This window comes from Oryctolagus cuniculus, chromosome 13 (assembly GCF_964237555.1).
Source record: "Oryctolagus cuniculus chromosome 13, mOryCun1.1, whole genome shotgun sequence".
Lineage (NCBI taxonomy): Eukaryota > Metazoa > Chordata > Mammalia > Lagomorpha > Leporidae > Oryctolagus > Oryctolagus cuniculus.
In genome coordinates, this window is record NC_091444.1 from 29406888 (window position 1) to 29421926 (window position 15039).

A 15039-nucleotide genomic window follows, 5' to 3' on the forward strand; every position below is an offset into this window, starting at 1 on the left:
ATAGCAAAATAATTTCCTATTTCCTTGATGTGATTAAATCATGTTTCTTCCTTTCTTGGGATAAAAGGAGAATCAGATCATCAGGCATTTATATAGCACATAAATTTACAGATATTTTAGCAAATATAATTTCTGATTTCTGAATTTCAGGAATTTCAGGAATTTATAATTTCAGGAATTTGGCCTGTTGGCTAAAATTCCAGGTGGAACATTTGGAATCACATACTAGAGTGCCTGGGTTCAAGTCCTGGTTCTGGCTTCTGATGCCACCTTCCTGCTGATATGCATCTGGGAGGCAGTGGGTGATGGATGAAGTAGCTGGGTTCCTGTCCACCCATGTGAGACACTTGGATTGTTCCTGGCTCTGGCCTCCACCAAGCCTTGGTGGTTGCAGACATTAGGAGAGTAAGCTTGTGAATGGGAGCTCTCTGTGTCTCTCTCTGCCTTTCAAATAAAAAATGCAGTAAAAGATAAGCATTTACATATGTATATGTAAATTTCCATCATACCTTGAACAGAACCATGTTTACTGGCTTGGTCTTCAGATAAAATAGTTGGCCAAAATTTAGTGGCCGTGTTTTATCAAAAATGAATATCTATCTATAAACATTTAGAATCGAATCTAGGGCAGTTAGATGCTGTCATTGTACAAAAAGTATATGGAGACTGAGAAGGAGTTTGATATCCACATGGAGGGCCAGTGTATTAAGGAAACAACTACTAGATTATTGTTGTTGTTGTTCTTTGACAAAATTCCTTTGCTGAGGAATTTCCCCTTGACTTTTAGCTTCAGTTGTAAGTTACATAAATGTGTCTTGTTAAAAAAAAACATTGTTTGGTAGACGGCCATTCAAACGGTAACTTAATGGATGGGCATTTGTCCTAGTGGCTAAGCTACTGCTTGGGATGCCCACATCCCACCTTGGAATGCCTGGTTCAATCCCGTACTCTACCTCCTGATTCCAGCCTCCAGCCAGTGCAGACCCTGAGAGGGGGTTGTAACAGCTGAAGGAGTTGGGTTCCCATCAACCACATGAAAGACTTGGGTTGAACTCCCAGCTTCCATCTGGCCTAGTGCCAGCTGGTTGTTGCGGGCATTTGGGGAGTGAACCAGCCAGTTGGAGCTCTGCCTTGTGCGTCCGCTCGCTCTCTCTCTCTCTTTCCCTCTTTCCCTCTCTGTCCCTGAAATAAACAAATGAAAATAAAGAATCTGGAAGCTTCCTGTGGAGCTTGCATTTAAAAAATTAACTTAAAAAACTTAGCTTCCTGTAGATTTACAAATTGCCAACTGTAGTGAAGAATTTTATTGTGTATATTACAGCTAAAAATAGCAAGGGAGCCATCTTGTGAAATACTGTTTGAACTGCAGGCACATGGTTTCTGGGCCAAGAGAAGTTAGGGTGATAGGAAAGCTAATATTAACTCTCAGTACAACCCTTTGATACAATTACTTTAGTTAATATATTTGTTTTGATGTACCTATACATTCTTTCTCGGTCAGACTAGGTAAATGTAACAGCAGATGTTTATGGAATGGACTTTCAGATAAGGATCTATAATCTGAGCTTATACAAGTGAGAAGAACTTTAAGTTTGAGGAAGAGTAGCGATAGCCTTAACCCCAATTACTTGCTCTTGGTAATTAAATAATAGTTTCAATCTCACCTTAACATTTAGTAGACATGGACCCTGCACCACATTACTTCAGTAAGTTTCAGTTTCCACTTTCAGAGAGAAAGGGGGAGTGTTTTCAAAGTTAAATTAAGTATGCATAGGAAAGGATTTGGGCTGTATGTTGCATGCAGTGAGAGAGCAAGTGTTTGATAAATAGTAAGGTTTGCCACTATCTTCCTTACATATAAATAAAAGTGTTTTATTACTGCTTTACTATTGGTAATGAAATTATTGTACTGTAGTTACACCATAGCTGGCCTTGGCCTAGAAGAGATACTACTGTCAAAGTCCTTCAAAGGACAAAGGGAAAGAGGAAGATTTACCTTGAGGCTAGACCCTCTCACTGGCACACCCTGCTTCCTAATTTTTACTCTTTTCTGCCCAAAGGGGAATCTCCCTTCATATTGCATACCTTGAGATCCACTCCACAAACCCTGCATTTGTCACAAGAGTGTAGATCAGATTCACTTCTGTGGATATTTAAAAATATACATGTTCATGTCCTTGTCTCCCAGTGGGAAACTATAATTTAGTTTCCTGGTCTGGAATTTTTAAGTTTCATTTATGATTTTGATGTATATCCTTGTTTACAACCATTGACCTAGAAGAACAATGTAGAACATATAAAGGCTCTGAAATGAGTACTTTTTAAAAATAAGACACATTATGTGGCTGGTGTGGTGAACAGGTTAAGCTGTGGCCTGCAGTGCCAGCATCCCATATGAACACTGGCTCAGGACCCAGCTCCAATCCAGCTCTCTGCTAATGCACCTGCAAAAGTGGTGGAATATGGTCCAAATGCTTGGATCCCTGCCTGCCACATGGGAGACCCGGATGGAGTTCCAGGTTCTTCACTTTGGCCTGGTCCAGCCCCAGATTTTGTGGCCATTGTGGCCATTTGGGGAGTGAACCAGCACATGGAAAAAAAAAAATCTCTCTTTATCTCTCTCTTCTATCCCCCAACTTCTTGTAATTCTGCCTTTCAAATAATAAATAAATAAATCTTTTAAAAAAATCAAGATACCATTTGTCTTAATTGTTTCTTAATTAGAATCATATTGTTTTGGAACCATATTTCTTCTTCAGTGTTTGGTTAAGCCTTTTCCTCATACAGTATTAACGGTTGTTTTGACTAGCATTTTATTTAAAAAAATAATTTTCATTGCATTTAAAAGGCAGAGAAAAACAGAGGCAGATCTTCCATCTGCTGGTCACTCTCCAAATGCCTGCAACAGCCAGGGCTGGGCCTGGTCAAAGCCAGAAGCCAGGAACTTCATTCAGGTCTCCCATGTGAACCAGCCAACAGGGGATATGTCATTCTCTGTGGCTCTCTGTCTTTCTCTTTCTTTTTCAAAAGAAATTTAGGTTGCTGATTGAATGCATCTAGAATTTGTGTTAATTCTTTTTCTTATTCTACCTCCAACATTTTACTCTTATGTCCTGTATTCTTTAATGCTTTTTGCATCTAAAATAAATTATTTGGCATTAAGGTATTTTTTTTGTTACTTTCAGGGATGATTTTTAAGGTAATTTGTATTTATCAAGAACTTTGCTTTTCTTTGTCAGTACTGAATAAAATTTAAAAACAGTAGAAATAGAGTAACAGAGCTATCTATATCTGAGCATATATATTTAATTAAAATATGTGGTATTAATAAAAATTCAAAGATTCATCTTTTCAGTTCAACATCTTTTTTTGAACATCTGCTCTGAGAAAATTCTTAAACAAGATACGTAAAGGAGAGAAAAATGATTACCGGAGACTTACTCTCAAGAGGTTTATGATGAGAAGAGGGACAAAAGTATGAAACCAAATGGCAAGGAAACGGAAAATGCTGTGTACGTTGAAGGCAAGCAAGATCCCAGCTGGTTGAATGGCTGAGGAACGGCTGTGTGTTTGAAACACTTGTGTGTGAAGAGGGCAGAAAGGACAGGCAGAATTTCAGTACGACACTTGAAGGGTCATAGTTGTGTCAGCAAGGAGGAGCAAGCTACACACACACACACACACACACACACATATACATATATATGGAATCAGCAACAATATATAACAGAAAGCTATATATATATGTATGTGTGTATTCATAATCAGAAAAGATTAGCTTATTTTTTTCAAGGAGTAATGAGTAACTCTGGTGTTACTAGAAGGTAGAGCAGTTGCCCATTAGGACATATTGGGACATAAAGAATGATGATTTGTACTTAAAGATCATGACCACTTAAGGAATATAAAAAGTCTTTTTTCATTATTTGACAGCGAGCAAGAGAGAGAGAGAAAGAGAGAGAGAGAGAATGAATGAATATGAGTGAATTCTTTTACAGGTTCACTAGTGCCCTCAGGGGCTGAGGCTAGGTCAGGGCCAAAGCTAGGTTCATCTAAGTCTCCCATGCGGGTACCAGGAAGTCAGTGACTTTGCCATCACCACTGCCTCTCAGGGTTTACAGTAGTGGGAAGCTGGAATCAGGAGACAGAGGCAGGAGTTGAACCTGGGCATTCCAGTGTGGCGTGTATGTGCCTTAACTGGCATCTTAACCCCTAGGCCAGATGCCCAACCCTAAGGATTTTTTTTTTTTTTTGACAGGCGGAGTGGGCAGTGAGAGAGAGAGAGGCAGAGAGAAAGGTCTTCCTTTTGCTGTTGGTTCACCCTCCAATGGCCGCCGTGGCCAGTGCGCTGCGGCCAGTGCACCGCGCTGATCTGAAGCCAGGAGCCAGGTGCTTCTCCTGGTCTCCCAAGGGGTGCAGGGCCCAAGCACTTGGGCCATCCTCCACTGCACTTCCCTGGCCACAGCAGAGAGCTGGCCTGGAAGAGGGGCAACCGGGACAGAATCCGGCGCCCTGACCGGGACTAGAACCCGGTGTGCCGGTGCCACTAGGCGGAGGATTAGCCTAGTAAGCCGCGGCACCGGCTTCCCTAAGGATTTTAAAACTTCAGAGTATCGGGACTGAAGCTGTACTTTAGTGACAGTGTGCCATATGAGATAGAGTTGGGTAAGAAAGGACCTCAGGCCAACTGGATGCCTTGAGGTACTGGCACTGAAACTGAAGAAGCTGGAAGTAGGATCCAGGGCTTGTGGTTGTAATGGGATTGCCTCATTGCCTACAAAGCCATAGGGACTTTGGGGGCCTGGGATGAGAGCTTTAGGCCTGGGGTGACTTATTTTAACATGACAAGATAGTGCATTGAGGCTGTGAGTGTGGAGGGGGGGAAAGGGTTAGGTGTTCTCTAGAGTGCACAGAGTTTGGGGGCCTCCTTGGATATGTCGGTGGGCATGGAAGTGCGAGAGAAGAGGAGGTCTCCTTTGGAAAGATGCTGGGTGGAGAGAAAGTAATGCAACCTGCAGGGTGTTAATGAAACAAGTCACTAAAAGAGAATGACAAGACAAAGCGAGTTCATCAGGGATAAAACCCTGCATTGAGGAAGATGACATAAGCTAAGTCTGTCTATACTTAAAGGCAAAGTACCAATCAGAAGTTAAATCAGTAGACAGGAAGTGCAAGTAGAGCAGGATACTTTTGCCTTTTCCTGACCCCAGCATTTCAGTGAAAGCCATAGCTGGACAGATGTTTGAGAACGTTTTAGGTCCACGCTCTGAAACTTTGCAGGTACTCTTGTAAACCTTAGGATGAGAAAATGCTGGAGTAGAATGGAGAGAGGGTGACTGGGAGGCATAGACTATTAGAAAGGTAGCTTCCAGAGGCATCTGTGTGTATTGGGATGTCAAGTGGAAATACAGGGCCATGGTGGTGACAAAACCTTATGGAACCTCTAATTGCAGAACTGCTGGGTAAGATCTGGTGAGGTAAGTCTTAGGAGAGGGACATGTGGCTGTACAGGAGGGTCACATCCAGTCTTGGGAGTGTGCAATTGAGGGTTTGAGGATGGCTTCATGGAGGAATTGGTATCTAATTCAAGTAATCAATGGTTCTTAGGCATGAGCTGGGTGAAGAGCAGTAGCCATGGGAGGGTTTGCCTTTGAAGCAAAGGAAGAGCCATAGTCATAGGGGATCAGGGATAAAATAATCTGGTTTGGTTAACTTGCATTGTTCTTCTCTGTCTGGTACTTATTTTTACTTAGGGTGATTTCTTTTTTAAATATCAATAAGTTATCCCAATACTATTAATTGTATAACTGTCTCATTTCTGCCTTATTTGCAATGCTTCTTTTAATGACATGAATATACTTAAAAATAACGGGGAGGACCCTGAGCTTAATGATCGCGGTGCCTACATCTCTCACATCAGAGGACCTGGGTTTCATACCCAGCTCTGGCTGCTGACTCCACCTTCTTGCTGACTCAATCTTCTTGCTAATGTGAAACCTGGGAGGCGGTGGTGATGACTTCAGTAAATGAGTTCCTGCCTTGCATATGGAGGACTAGGTTGAGTTCTGAGCTTGGCCTAGCCTTTGTTCTTGCAAGCATCTGGGGAGGGAACCAGCAGATGGGATCTCTATATCTCTGCCTCTCAAATAAATAAATTAATTTGAACAAATAAAAAACTCTCAGGGCCAAGTGTTTGGCCTACTGATTAGGGCTTGATTAAGATGTCTGTGACCCACATTGGGGTACCTGGGTTCAATTCTTGACTCTGGCTCCTGAGTCCAGTTTCTTGCTAATGCAGACTATGGGAGGCAATAGTGATAGCTCAACTAATTGGATTCCTGCCACCCTGGTTAGAGACCTGGATTAAGTTTTAGGTTCCTAGCCCACTCCCAGGCATTGTAGGCATTCGAGGAGTGAACCAGTAGATAGGAAATCTCTCTTTCTCTGTTTCTTTAATTAAATAATAAAATTAACATGTGTTATTTCTGACCTTAGTCTGTTTTCTGTTTTATTTTTTCATCTCATTCTCCACTAGGTCAAGCCATTCTCTAAAATTCTTGCATATGTCTTAATAAAGTTATTTTTAGATATTTCATATTTCTTTTAATATTGTAAATAAGTATTTTTCCATTTCATTTAGCACATTTGAGATAATGTTAAAGTATCTTAATGTTATTGGGTTCCACATATTTATCATGTGTTCATCTATTTTACTGAACTTTTCTTTATTCAATAATTTTCATTATTCTTCTGTGTTTACCAGATATTTAATTCCACCCACAACTAATATGTCTTTTTTAATAATAATTGTTCCTTTTCTTTCTTTACTGACATTACACCTGTTAAAATTTTCAGAATTATAATTAGCAATCATTGTGAAATGAGTATAATGTTTCCTCTGACTTTAAGGAACTCCTCCAGTTGTGCTGTGATATTATGTATAATATTAAATGTTTTGTGGTAGATATTTTTGTCAGGATAAGAAATTAATTTTCTACTTCAAATTTTAAAGAACTCTGACATGATGGTAGAGAATATTGTCTAATGTCTTCTTCAACTATAACTGTGATGTATCTATATTCTTTAAACCTTTTGATTCTTGCACAGTATTTCAAATATGTAAAAGTATCTAGAAGGAATAGTATTATAATTCTACCCTTAGCAAATCCTAATCTTGTTTCATGTGGTTTTTATGATTGTTGTTAGAAAGAATAATACCAGAAGTTGAAGGCCCATCCCAATCTTACTGGATAACCAACTACCCGCCCCCCATTCTTTGGCTTTTCAGATATTCATGTTGCAGTATGATTGGGTCTGTTTCTGAGCTCTCTCTTCTCTTTCGCTGGTCTTCCTCTATCCTTCCAGTGATATGTCCAATCATGGGGCTTTTAAAAAATATATTTACTTATTTGAAAGGTACATTGACAGGGTGTATGTCAGGGGGATGGGAAATACATATAAACCTTCTATCTGTTGGTTCACTCCTCAAACCGCAGCAGCTACCAGGGCTGGGCCAGGCTGGAGCCAGGAGCCGTAAACTCCATCATGGTCTACCGCAGGATGGCAAGGTCCCAAACTCTTGGGACATCTTCTGCTTCTAAAGAGCATTAGCAGGAAGATAGATCAGAAGTGGAGTAGTCAGGACTCCCAACCAGTCCTCTGATATGGGATTCTGGCATCATAAGCAGTAGCTCAACCCACTGTGCCACAATGCTGGCTCCTCATTTGACTTTTTAATACCTAAAGTAGGTCTTTATATCATGGAGAGCAAATATTTCCATTTCATTCTTTTTTTTTTTTCAAATATTTCTTAGCTATTATTGGTTCTTTAGATTTTCATATGATTTTTATGTAAGGACAGGATAGCTACTAGGGAAGAACCACAAAGCAAGTGAAGAGTAAATATGATGATGTTGCCGCTGCAGGTCACAGTAAAACATAAACGTTTCTCAAGGGCCAACCATTTCTGCCAAGAAGCAGAGGAGAACAACCCAGGCAGTTCTGCTCCTGGTCCTAACATGGCTCCTCTGGACCATAGCTAAGTTTTTTTTTTTTTTGAGAGAGAGGTAAAGACAGAGAGAAAGGTCTTCCTTTTACCGTTGGTTCACCCTCCAATGGCTGCTGCGGCTGGCGCGTTGCGGCCGGCACACTGCGCTGATCCAAAGCCAGGAGCCAGGTGCTTCTCCTGGTTTCCCATGCGGGTGCAGGGCCCAAGCAGTTGGGCCATCCTCCACTGTACTCCCGGGCCACAGCAGAGAGCTGCACAGGAAGAGGAGCGATCGGACAGAATCCGGCGCCCCAACCGGGACTAGAATCCTGGGTGCCGGCACTGCAGGTGGAGGATTAGCCAAGTGAGCCACGGTGCTGGCCCATAGCTAAGTTTTCATTTCTGCTTTGGGGCTGAAGATGGCCCGGATCCATCAAATCGGCACTTTTGCAGATAAGCTCACCTCTATTGAAAAAAGGCAGGCTACACTTGTATTAAGCAACACTTTGAGAGAAGTGCACCCTCTGTGTAAGATGTACCTAAAATTAAGTAGTAAAAGTCAAAACGTTCAGACTGTTGGTTGCAGTGTATGCACTCTGGATTTAAGAGTTCTACGTGATGACTGGCAGTTCATGCAAATCTTGAATCTTCCTTGCTAGCTTCCAGGGTAGAGGCAGAAGTGTTTTATCACAGTTGTTGAACAACAATAATGACAAAAGCAACATGTTGAAATTGCATTGATACAGACTCTTCTAGAGTTAAACACATTTTTAAAAAAAATCTGGTAATTCTGAACAAAAATTCAGGAGATCGGACTCTATTATCCCAATCACAGAGCAACTTCACATAAGAAAGAAAACGTACACTATTTCTTTTGTTCAGGGGCAGTATTTTGAGATTGAATACCTTATTTCAGGAGTTAAAGCAAAACTCAATCTCATTTTTCTTTTTTTCTTCTTGATATCATGGAACTGTCTCACTTTGATAATGAAGAGGTTGCCAACTGACCAGGGGAAGAAGCAGGAGGTCTAAGACAACCACAAATATTAATATTTTAGATGATTATTTCTGTACCTTTCACTGAGACTCTCAATAGTATAGAGTCATTTAACAAGTGTCTGTGTGTATTGATTGGAACTTGTGGGAAATTTGGAGTGGACTCTTCTTGTGCATGGGGGAGAGAGAAAAGGAAACATGAGGCAGTCTCCCCTCAACAGCCCCTCAGTGTTGTCCCTAGGGAAATGTTCCGTCAGCTCCAGGCACCCAGGCACACCTCTATGTCAGAACACTGCCAGGTCCTGTGTGAATGTGTGTGCATGTGTGCACATGTGTGTGTGTGAGGGTGTGTGTGGGGGCATGTGTGTGTGAGGGTGTGTGTGCATGCACGTATGTGTGTGTAAGAGGGGGTGTATGTGGGCATGTGTGTATGAGGGTGTGTGTGCATATCTATGGTGTGCATGCACATGTGTGTACATATATGTGAAGGTATGTATGTATGTATGTGCGTGCGTACACATATGTGCGTGTGTGTTCATGTGTGAGAGTATTGTGTGCATGTGGATGTATGTGCATGGGCATGTGTGTACGAGGGTGTATGTGTGCATATCTGTGTTCTTGTTTATATGTCTGTGGACATGTGTATGTGAGGGCATGCATGTATATGTGTAAACACACATGTGTGTATGTACATGAGCATGTGTTTATGAGGGTGTGTGTGCATATCTGTGTTATGTGTGTGCATGCACATGTGTGTATGTGCCAGCATGTGTGTATGAGGGTGTGTGTATATCTGTATGTGTGTGGATGTGTGTATGTGAGGGTGCTGAGGGTGTATGTATGTATGTATGTGTGTGTAGGCATGTGTGTATGAGGGTTTGTGTGTGCATATGTGTGTACATGTGGGTGGGCATACATGTTCATGCACGTGTATACACACATGTGCATGTGTGACTGTATGTATGTGTGTGCATGTGTGTGTATGTACATGGGCATGTGTGTATGAGGGTCTATGTGTGCATATCTGTGCATGTTTATGTGTTTGTGGGCATGTGTATGTGAGGACATATGTGTAAACACACATGTGTGTATGTGCACGAGCATGTGTTTATGAGGGTGTGTGTGCATATCTGTGTGTATGTGTGTGCATGCACATGTGTGTATGTGTGCACACTTTAGGGGTGGTCACGCTGTGAGGACTGCACTCTGTGGGGCAGAGTCAGGGCGATCCTTGGCAGGTGAAGGAGAGACTGTTCCCAGAACGGTTATGTCAGGGCCTCTCCCTGCTATTCCTTAGGTCATGGAAGTAATGAGGTCAAGTGCAGCGATGCCACAAGGGTCTCGTCTCTGATCTGGGAGCAGTGAGAGGCAGATTGGCTTTTCTTAGATGCACAATCCTGTTTGGATTTGGGGCCATTTCGCTGGTGATGCAAACAGACTTCCTGAGGAAATCCTCTGTCAGCTTTTCTGAAGATGTTCCGTGGTAGGCTCCGGGCTAACTCTGAGTCACCAGTGGATGAACACTCAGAGCTCTGCTTTTCAGCCTTTTTAACTTATGTGGTGGTGCCGCAGAGTGAGTGCTCCTGACTTCAGTCTTTCTGTATGAAACAGCAAAGCCTGTGCATAGCACTGCTGCAGTCAGAATAAAAATAGTCATTGTTCGATTTTTTTTGTATTGGCACAGAATAATTGTGTGATATTTTGGTACAGTTATAGACTATGTATTTTTAATTTTCTTCAAGATTTATTTATTTGAAATGAAGAGCATAAAAGATGGGAGAGAGAGAGAGAGAGAGGGAGAGATCTTGCACCTGCTGGTTCAATCCCCAAAGGGCTACAATAGCCAGGGCTGGGCCAGATTGAAGCTGGGAGTAAGGAACTCAATTTTGGTCCCCCACATGACTGACAGGGGCCTCAGTATTTGTGCCATCTTCCACTGCCTTCCCAGGCTCACTAGCAGGAAGCTGGATGTGAAGTGGAACAGCTGGGACTAGAACCTGTGTTGAGATATGAGATGTCGGTGTCATAAGTACTACTTAAACTGGTGTACTGCAACTCCAGCCCCAGTTCACTGAGTGTCAGTCAAGATAGGATATTTCAGTTCTCCATCGTCTCAAACATTTATCATTTCTTTGTGGTGAGAACATCACAGAGAAAGTCCTCTCTTCCAGCTATTTGGAATCAGATGCTGCAATGTTGTTAATGTAATCATCCTCTGTGTAAAAGAGCACCAGAACATTTTCCTCTCCCCACTGTGACTTTCTATGTTTTATTTTTCTTCCTGAAAAATAAGAGCCCACCCACACCCCACAGTCTTTATCTCCAGCTCATGTCTTGTCTTTATGATCCTTCCTGGAAGTAGATTCTTTTTTATGAGTAGGCAAAAAGACTGAATGAGATATCCAGGTGCCTGCACTGACCCAGGTACATGGATATTTGTATTGCTCCAGGTACATGGTATTTGTCTGAAGCAGAGATAAGGGACAGTATTGTAGGGCCAGTGTTGTGGTGCTGCGGGTTAAGCCTCTGCGTTCCTCGAAGGCATCCCCTAATATGGAGTGCTGGTTTGGGTCCTGGATGCTCTTCTTCCAGTCCAGCTCGCTGCTAATGCATCTGGGGAAGCAAGGAAGATGGCCTTCTGTACTTGGGCCCTTGACACTCAAGAGGGAGACCTGGATGGAATTCCTGGCTCCTCCTGGCTTCAGCCTGGACCAGTCCTGATTTATGTGGCCATTTGGAGGAATGAACCAGTAGGTGGAAGATTCTCTCTCTCTCTCTTTCTTTCTCTCTCTCTGTGTGTTTTCTGCTGTCTGCCACTCTGCTTTTCATATAAATCAATAAATCTTTTCCTTTTCTTTCTTTTTTTGTAAACCAAACCAAAACAAAACAAAAAAACAGGATTGGGTCTTAGCAGGCCTCTCCAGGATAATCAGAGAACCCAGGTCAAAGTGGTGTCTCCTTGGGGCAAGTGCCTGGGTTTGAGTCCCAGCTCTCTTCTGGCTTCCAGCTTCCTGTTGATGCACACTCTCAGAGGCAGCAGGTGATGGCTCAGGCAGTTGAATCCCTGCCACTCATTTGAGAACTGAGGATTCCTTATACCTGGCTTCAACCACAGTCTATCCCTTTGTGTGTTGCAGACATTTGGGGAGTCAACCAGTGGATGGATGATCTTGTTCCCCCCGCCACCTCTCAAATAACTTAGACACACACAAAACAGTGCACCATGCTAAATTGGCAAGGCTTTCATGTTCTTGGTACTCCCGGGACTAATTTGAAGTTGTTGAGTTCCACTCTGCGATAGTATACAGCAATGGTACACTGGCCAAGATACGTCAGTTTCACCTTCCCTGGTGTTTTATCATTTGAGATGGTGTTTTTCTTCTACAAATGACTTTGATACAAGCTATCTGATCCTTTTTCATGCTTGTCCTGGAGAAGATGGGAGGGATTTGAGTTAAATATTTTTATTCTTTTATATCAGAGCCCATAGTCCTACCAGATTTTCTAGATGTGACAGAGGGGACACTTGGTGGAAAAGAATCCAACTGGGTGCTTTGTTCTTTCTTACTCCCTCTGGGATCTTCTGGGCACAGAAGGGGATTGGCTTTCAGGATTTTTCTCCTGCATAAGAAAAGGCAGGAGGGTGAGACAAGATGCATCAGGAAGTGACTCCAAAGCTGTGATCTGAGACTGAGTAAAAGTTACCCATGTGAGAGAAAGAAGTAGAGTTCATGGCAAGGTTGAGGAATGACACATGTCAAGTCTTGGAGGCAAAATGAAAATGTTACATCTTTGAGAAACTGAAAGAATTTCATTGGGAAGGAGAAGGGAGGATGTGAGGATGTGAGAGTGGCACTCATACTGAAGGGTTTGTGCTCTATCCTGTGTACTAAATGAACTGCTACAAGATGTGTAGCTAATTTGTTAATTGTGCTAGGGGCACCACTTACTTTTGTAGCACACAGTTATCACACGTGTGTGTGTATCAGTTGCTTGCCATGTTCTTCACTGGATTGTATGCTCTGAGAAATCAGATGTGTCTACCTCAGTTTTATCCATAATGCTTAACATGATGGTTGGCAAATAGTAGATGTTCAGTGCGAGTTTTAGTTTGTGTCAGTGATTCCAACCCATGGTGAGAGCAGGTATCAAAGAACGCTGTTCTGACATTGGCATGTGCATGTAGCTATTGACTGGTGGCAGCTTTGTGTTATAAGGAATCCTGGAAGACCATTACTGCAAAATGTTAAACACGAGTGATGATCTGGCTGCCTGCCTAGATCCTTCAGCCATTTAACTCTCCATTTGGGTTGTAGTTACCTTAGCATTAATTCACGTTCTGTAACTTATACCAATTATTTTTGCTTTTTGTCTTGAAGCCGCAGAATGGGTTTGTTTCCTCTTCTGCATTTAATCACTCAAATAGTTGAAATCAGCTCATTTGCCACCTTCCACTCTCAGTCTTCTTTTCCTCAGTATAAGGAACTCCAATCTTTCCGACCACTGTGTGTGAAAAGTTGCCTTTCTCTGTTTTGCTTGCTGTTTTGCCATTGTCCCTTATAAAGAATGACACCCACAGTTGGATGAGATATTTGAGAACATGGTTGAATACTCTTAAATTAGGGCCATACATTGCCTTCAATATATTCTATATGACAGTGAACATTTTAGTTAACAGGATTAACTGAGAAATAGAAGTAAATATAATGAAAATAGTGGCTTTATTATGTGTGTTATAGCCTCAGTTTTCATCATCTTATTAAAATTTAACTGTAACGTTAGCTACACTTCAAATATTATTGAAATACTTGCTTATAAAATATTTTGTTAAAATTTTAATGTAATATAATGGGATTCTTAGCTGGTTGAAATCAGTGCTTTATAGCTTTTAATATTCTGAATAAAACTTTCAAACTATTATTCATAAACACCTGATTTATCTTTTTTTCATATTTTAGGATTTGGAAACATCTCACCACGCACAGAAGGTGGAAAAATATTCTGTATCATCTATGCCTTGCTGGGAATTCCCCTTTTTGGTTTTCTATTGGCTGGGGTTGGAGATCAACTGGGGACCATATTTGGAAAAGGAATTGCCAAAGTTGAAGATACCTTTATTGTAAGTGTAATGGACTTTTGACGACATGTATTTTTGTTTAACTTTTTAAAATACTATGCCTTTTCTGCTATCTTAGGAACAGTTAGTCAGTTATTGAGGTTTCTGCCAATTTATATGTGTCTTGACTAGCATGTAGCTCACTGTATCTTAATTATTTATGTACCTATCTGAATGAATAAATTAATGCACAAGGAAAACGTGGTACTATGAGGCATTACTCAGAGTGTCAATGTCAGAATGTTAAATCTTAACATAGGGAGTAAATGGTGGATAGTAACATTTTAAAAATTTCTATCATACCTTTGTTTATTGCCGGTGGTATTGTAAGCTTATGAATCATCTTCGAGAATTTGTACTGACAAACAGCAAACATATAGCTTAATTTAACAATAACACTGATAGGAATTTATTTCAAGAATGTAGTACAGTAGACCAAAGGTCATACACATGAAGATGTTCTTGGTTGTAGTACACTAAACAAAAAGTACATAAAATGAAAATGCTTTTATTTAAATTTTAAGTAAAAATAATAATACATCTATGATTATAAGTTTGTGTTCTTGAGGAAAATTATGGATAAAGAAAATGGCTGTGTTAGAGTGGATTTGTAAATGGTTTGCTATTACCAGCACCACTATTACAAATCTATTTTTATTATTCAATGTTTCCTCTTTCCACAAAAGATTCAAAATATTTACATTTAATGCCACTGATAAAATGAAACTATTAAACACTGTTTTCTAAATTTAAATTACATTTGAAGTTTTAGCATTAGTCATGTTTCAGGTTTAAGATCAAAGGTAGCTCTCAAACATTTTTACTGTTAGAGTGGAGTAAGACATAGTTATTCTAAAATAGGAGTTTTAGGGGTGGGCATTGTGGTACACCAGCTTAAGCTGCTGCTTGTGACACCTGAATCCTATGCCAGAGTTTGAGT

The 15039-nt window shown here is 41.1% G+C and overlaps 1 protein-coding gene across 6 annotated transcripts in view; it reads left to right on the top strand.

Moving 5' to 3' along the window:
- Positions 1–15039, top strand: part of KCNK2 (potassium two pore domain channel subfamily K member 2) — a 220850-nt gene that overhangs the window by 146504 nt on the left and 59307 nt on the right. For all 6 annotated transcript variants that reach the window (XM_008268429.4, XM_070055316.1, XM_008268431.4 and 3 more), the window contains exon 4: positions 13942–14102. In XM_008268429.4, the coding sequence (XP_008266651.1) occupies positions 13942–14102 (161 nt within the window). The remainder of the gene's footprint in view (positions 1–13941; positions 14103–15039) is intronic.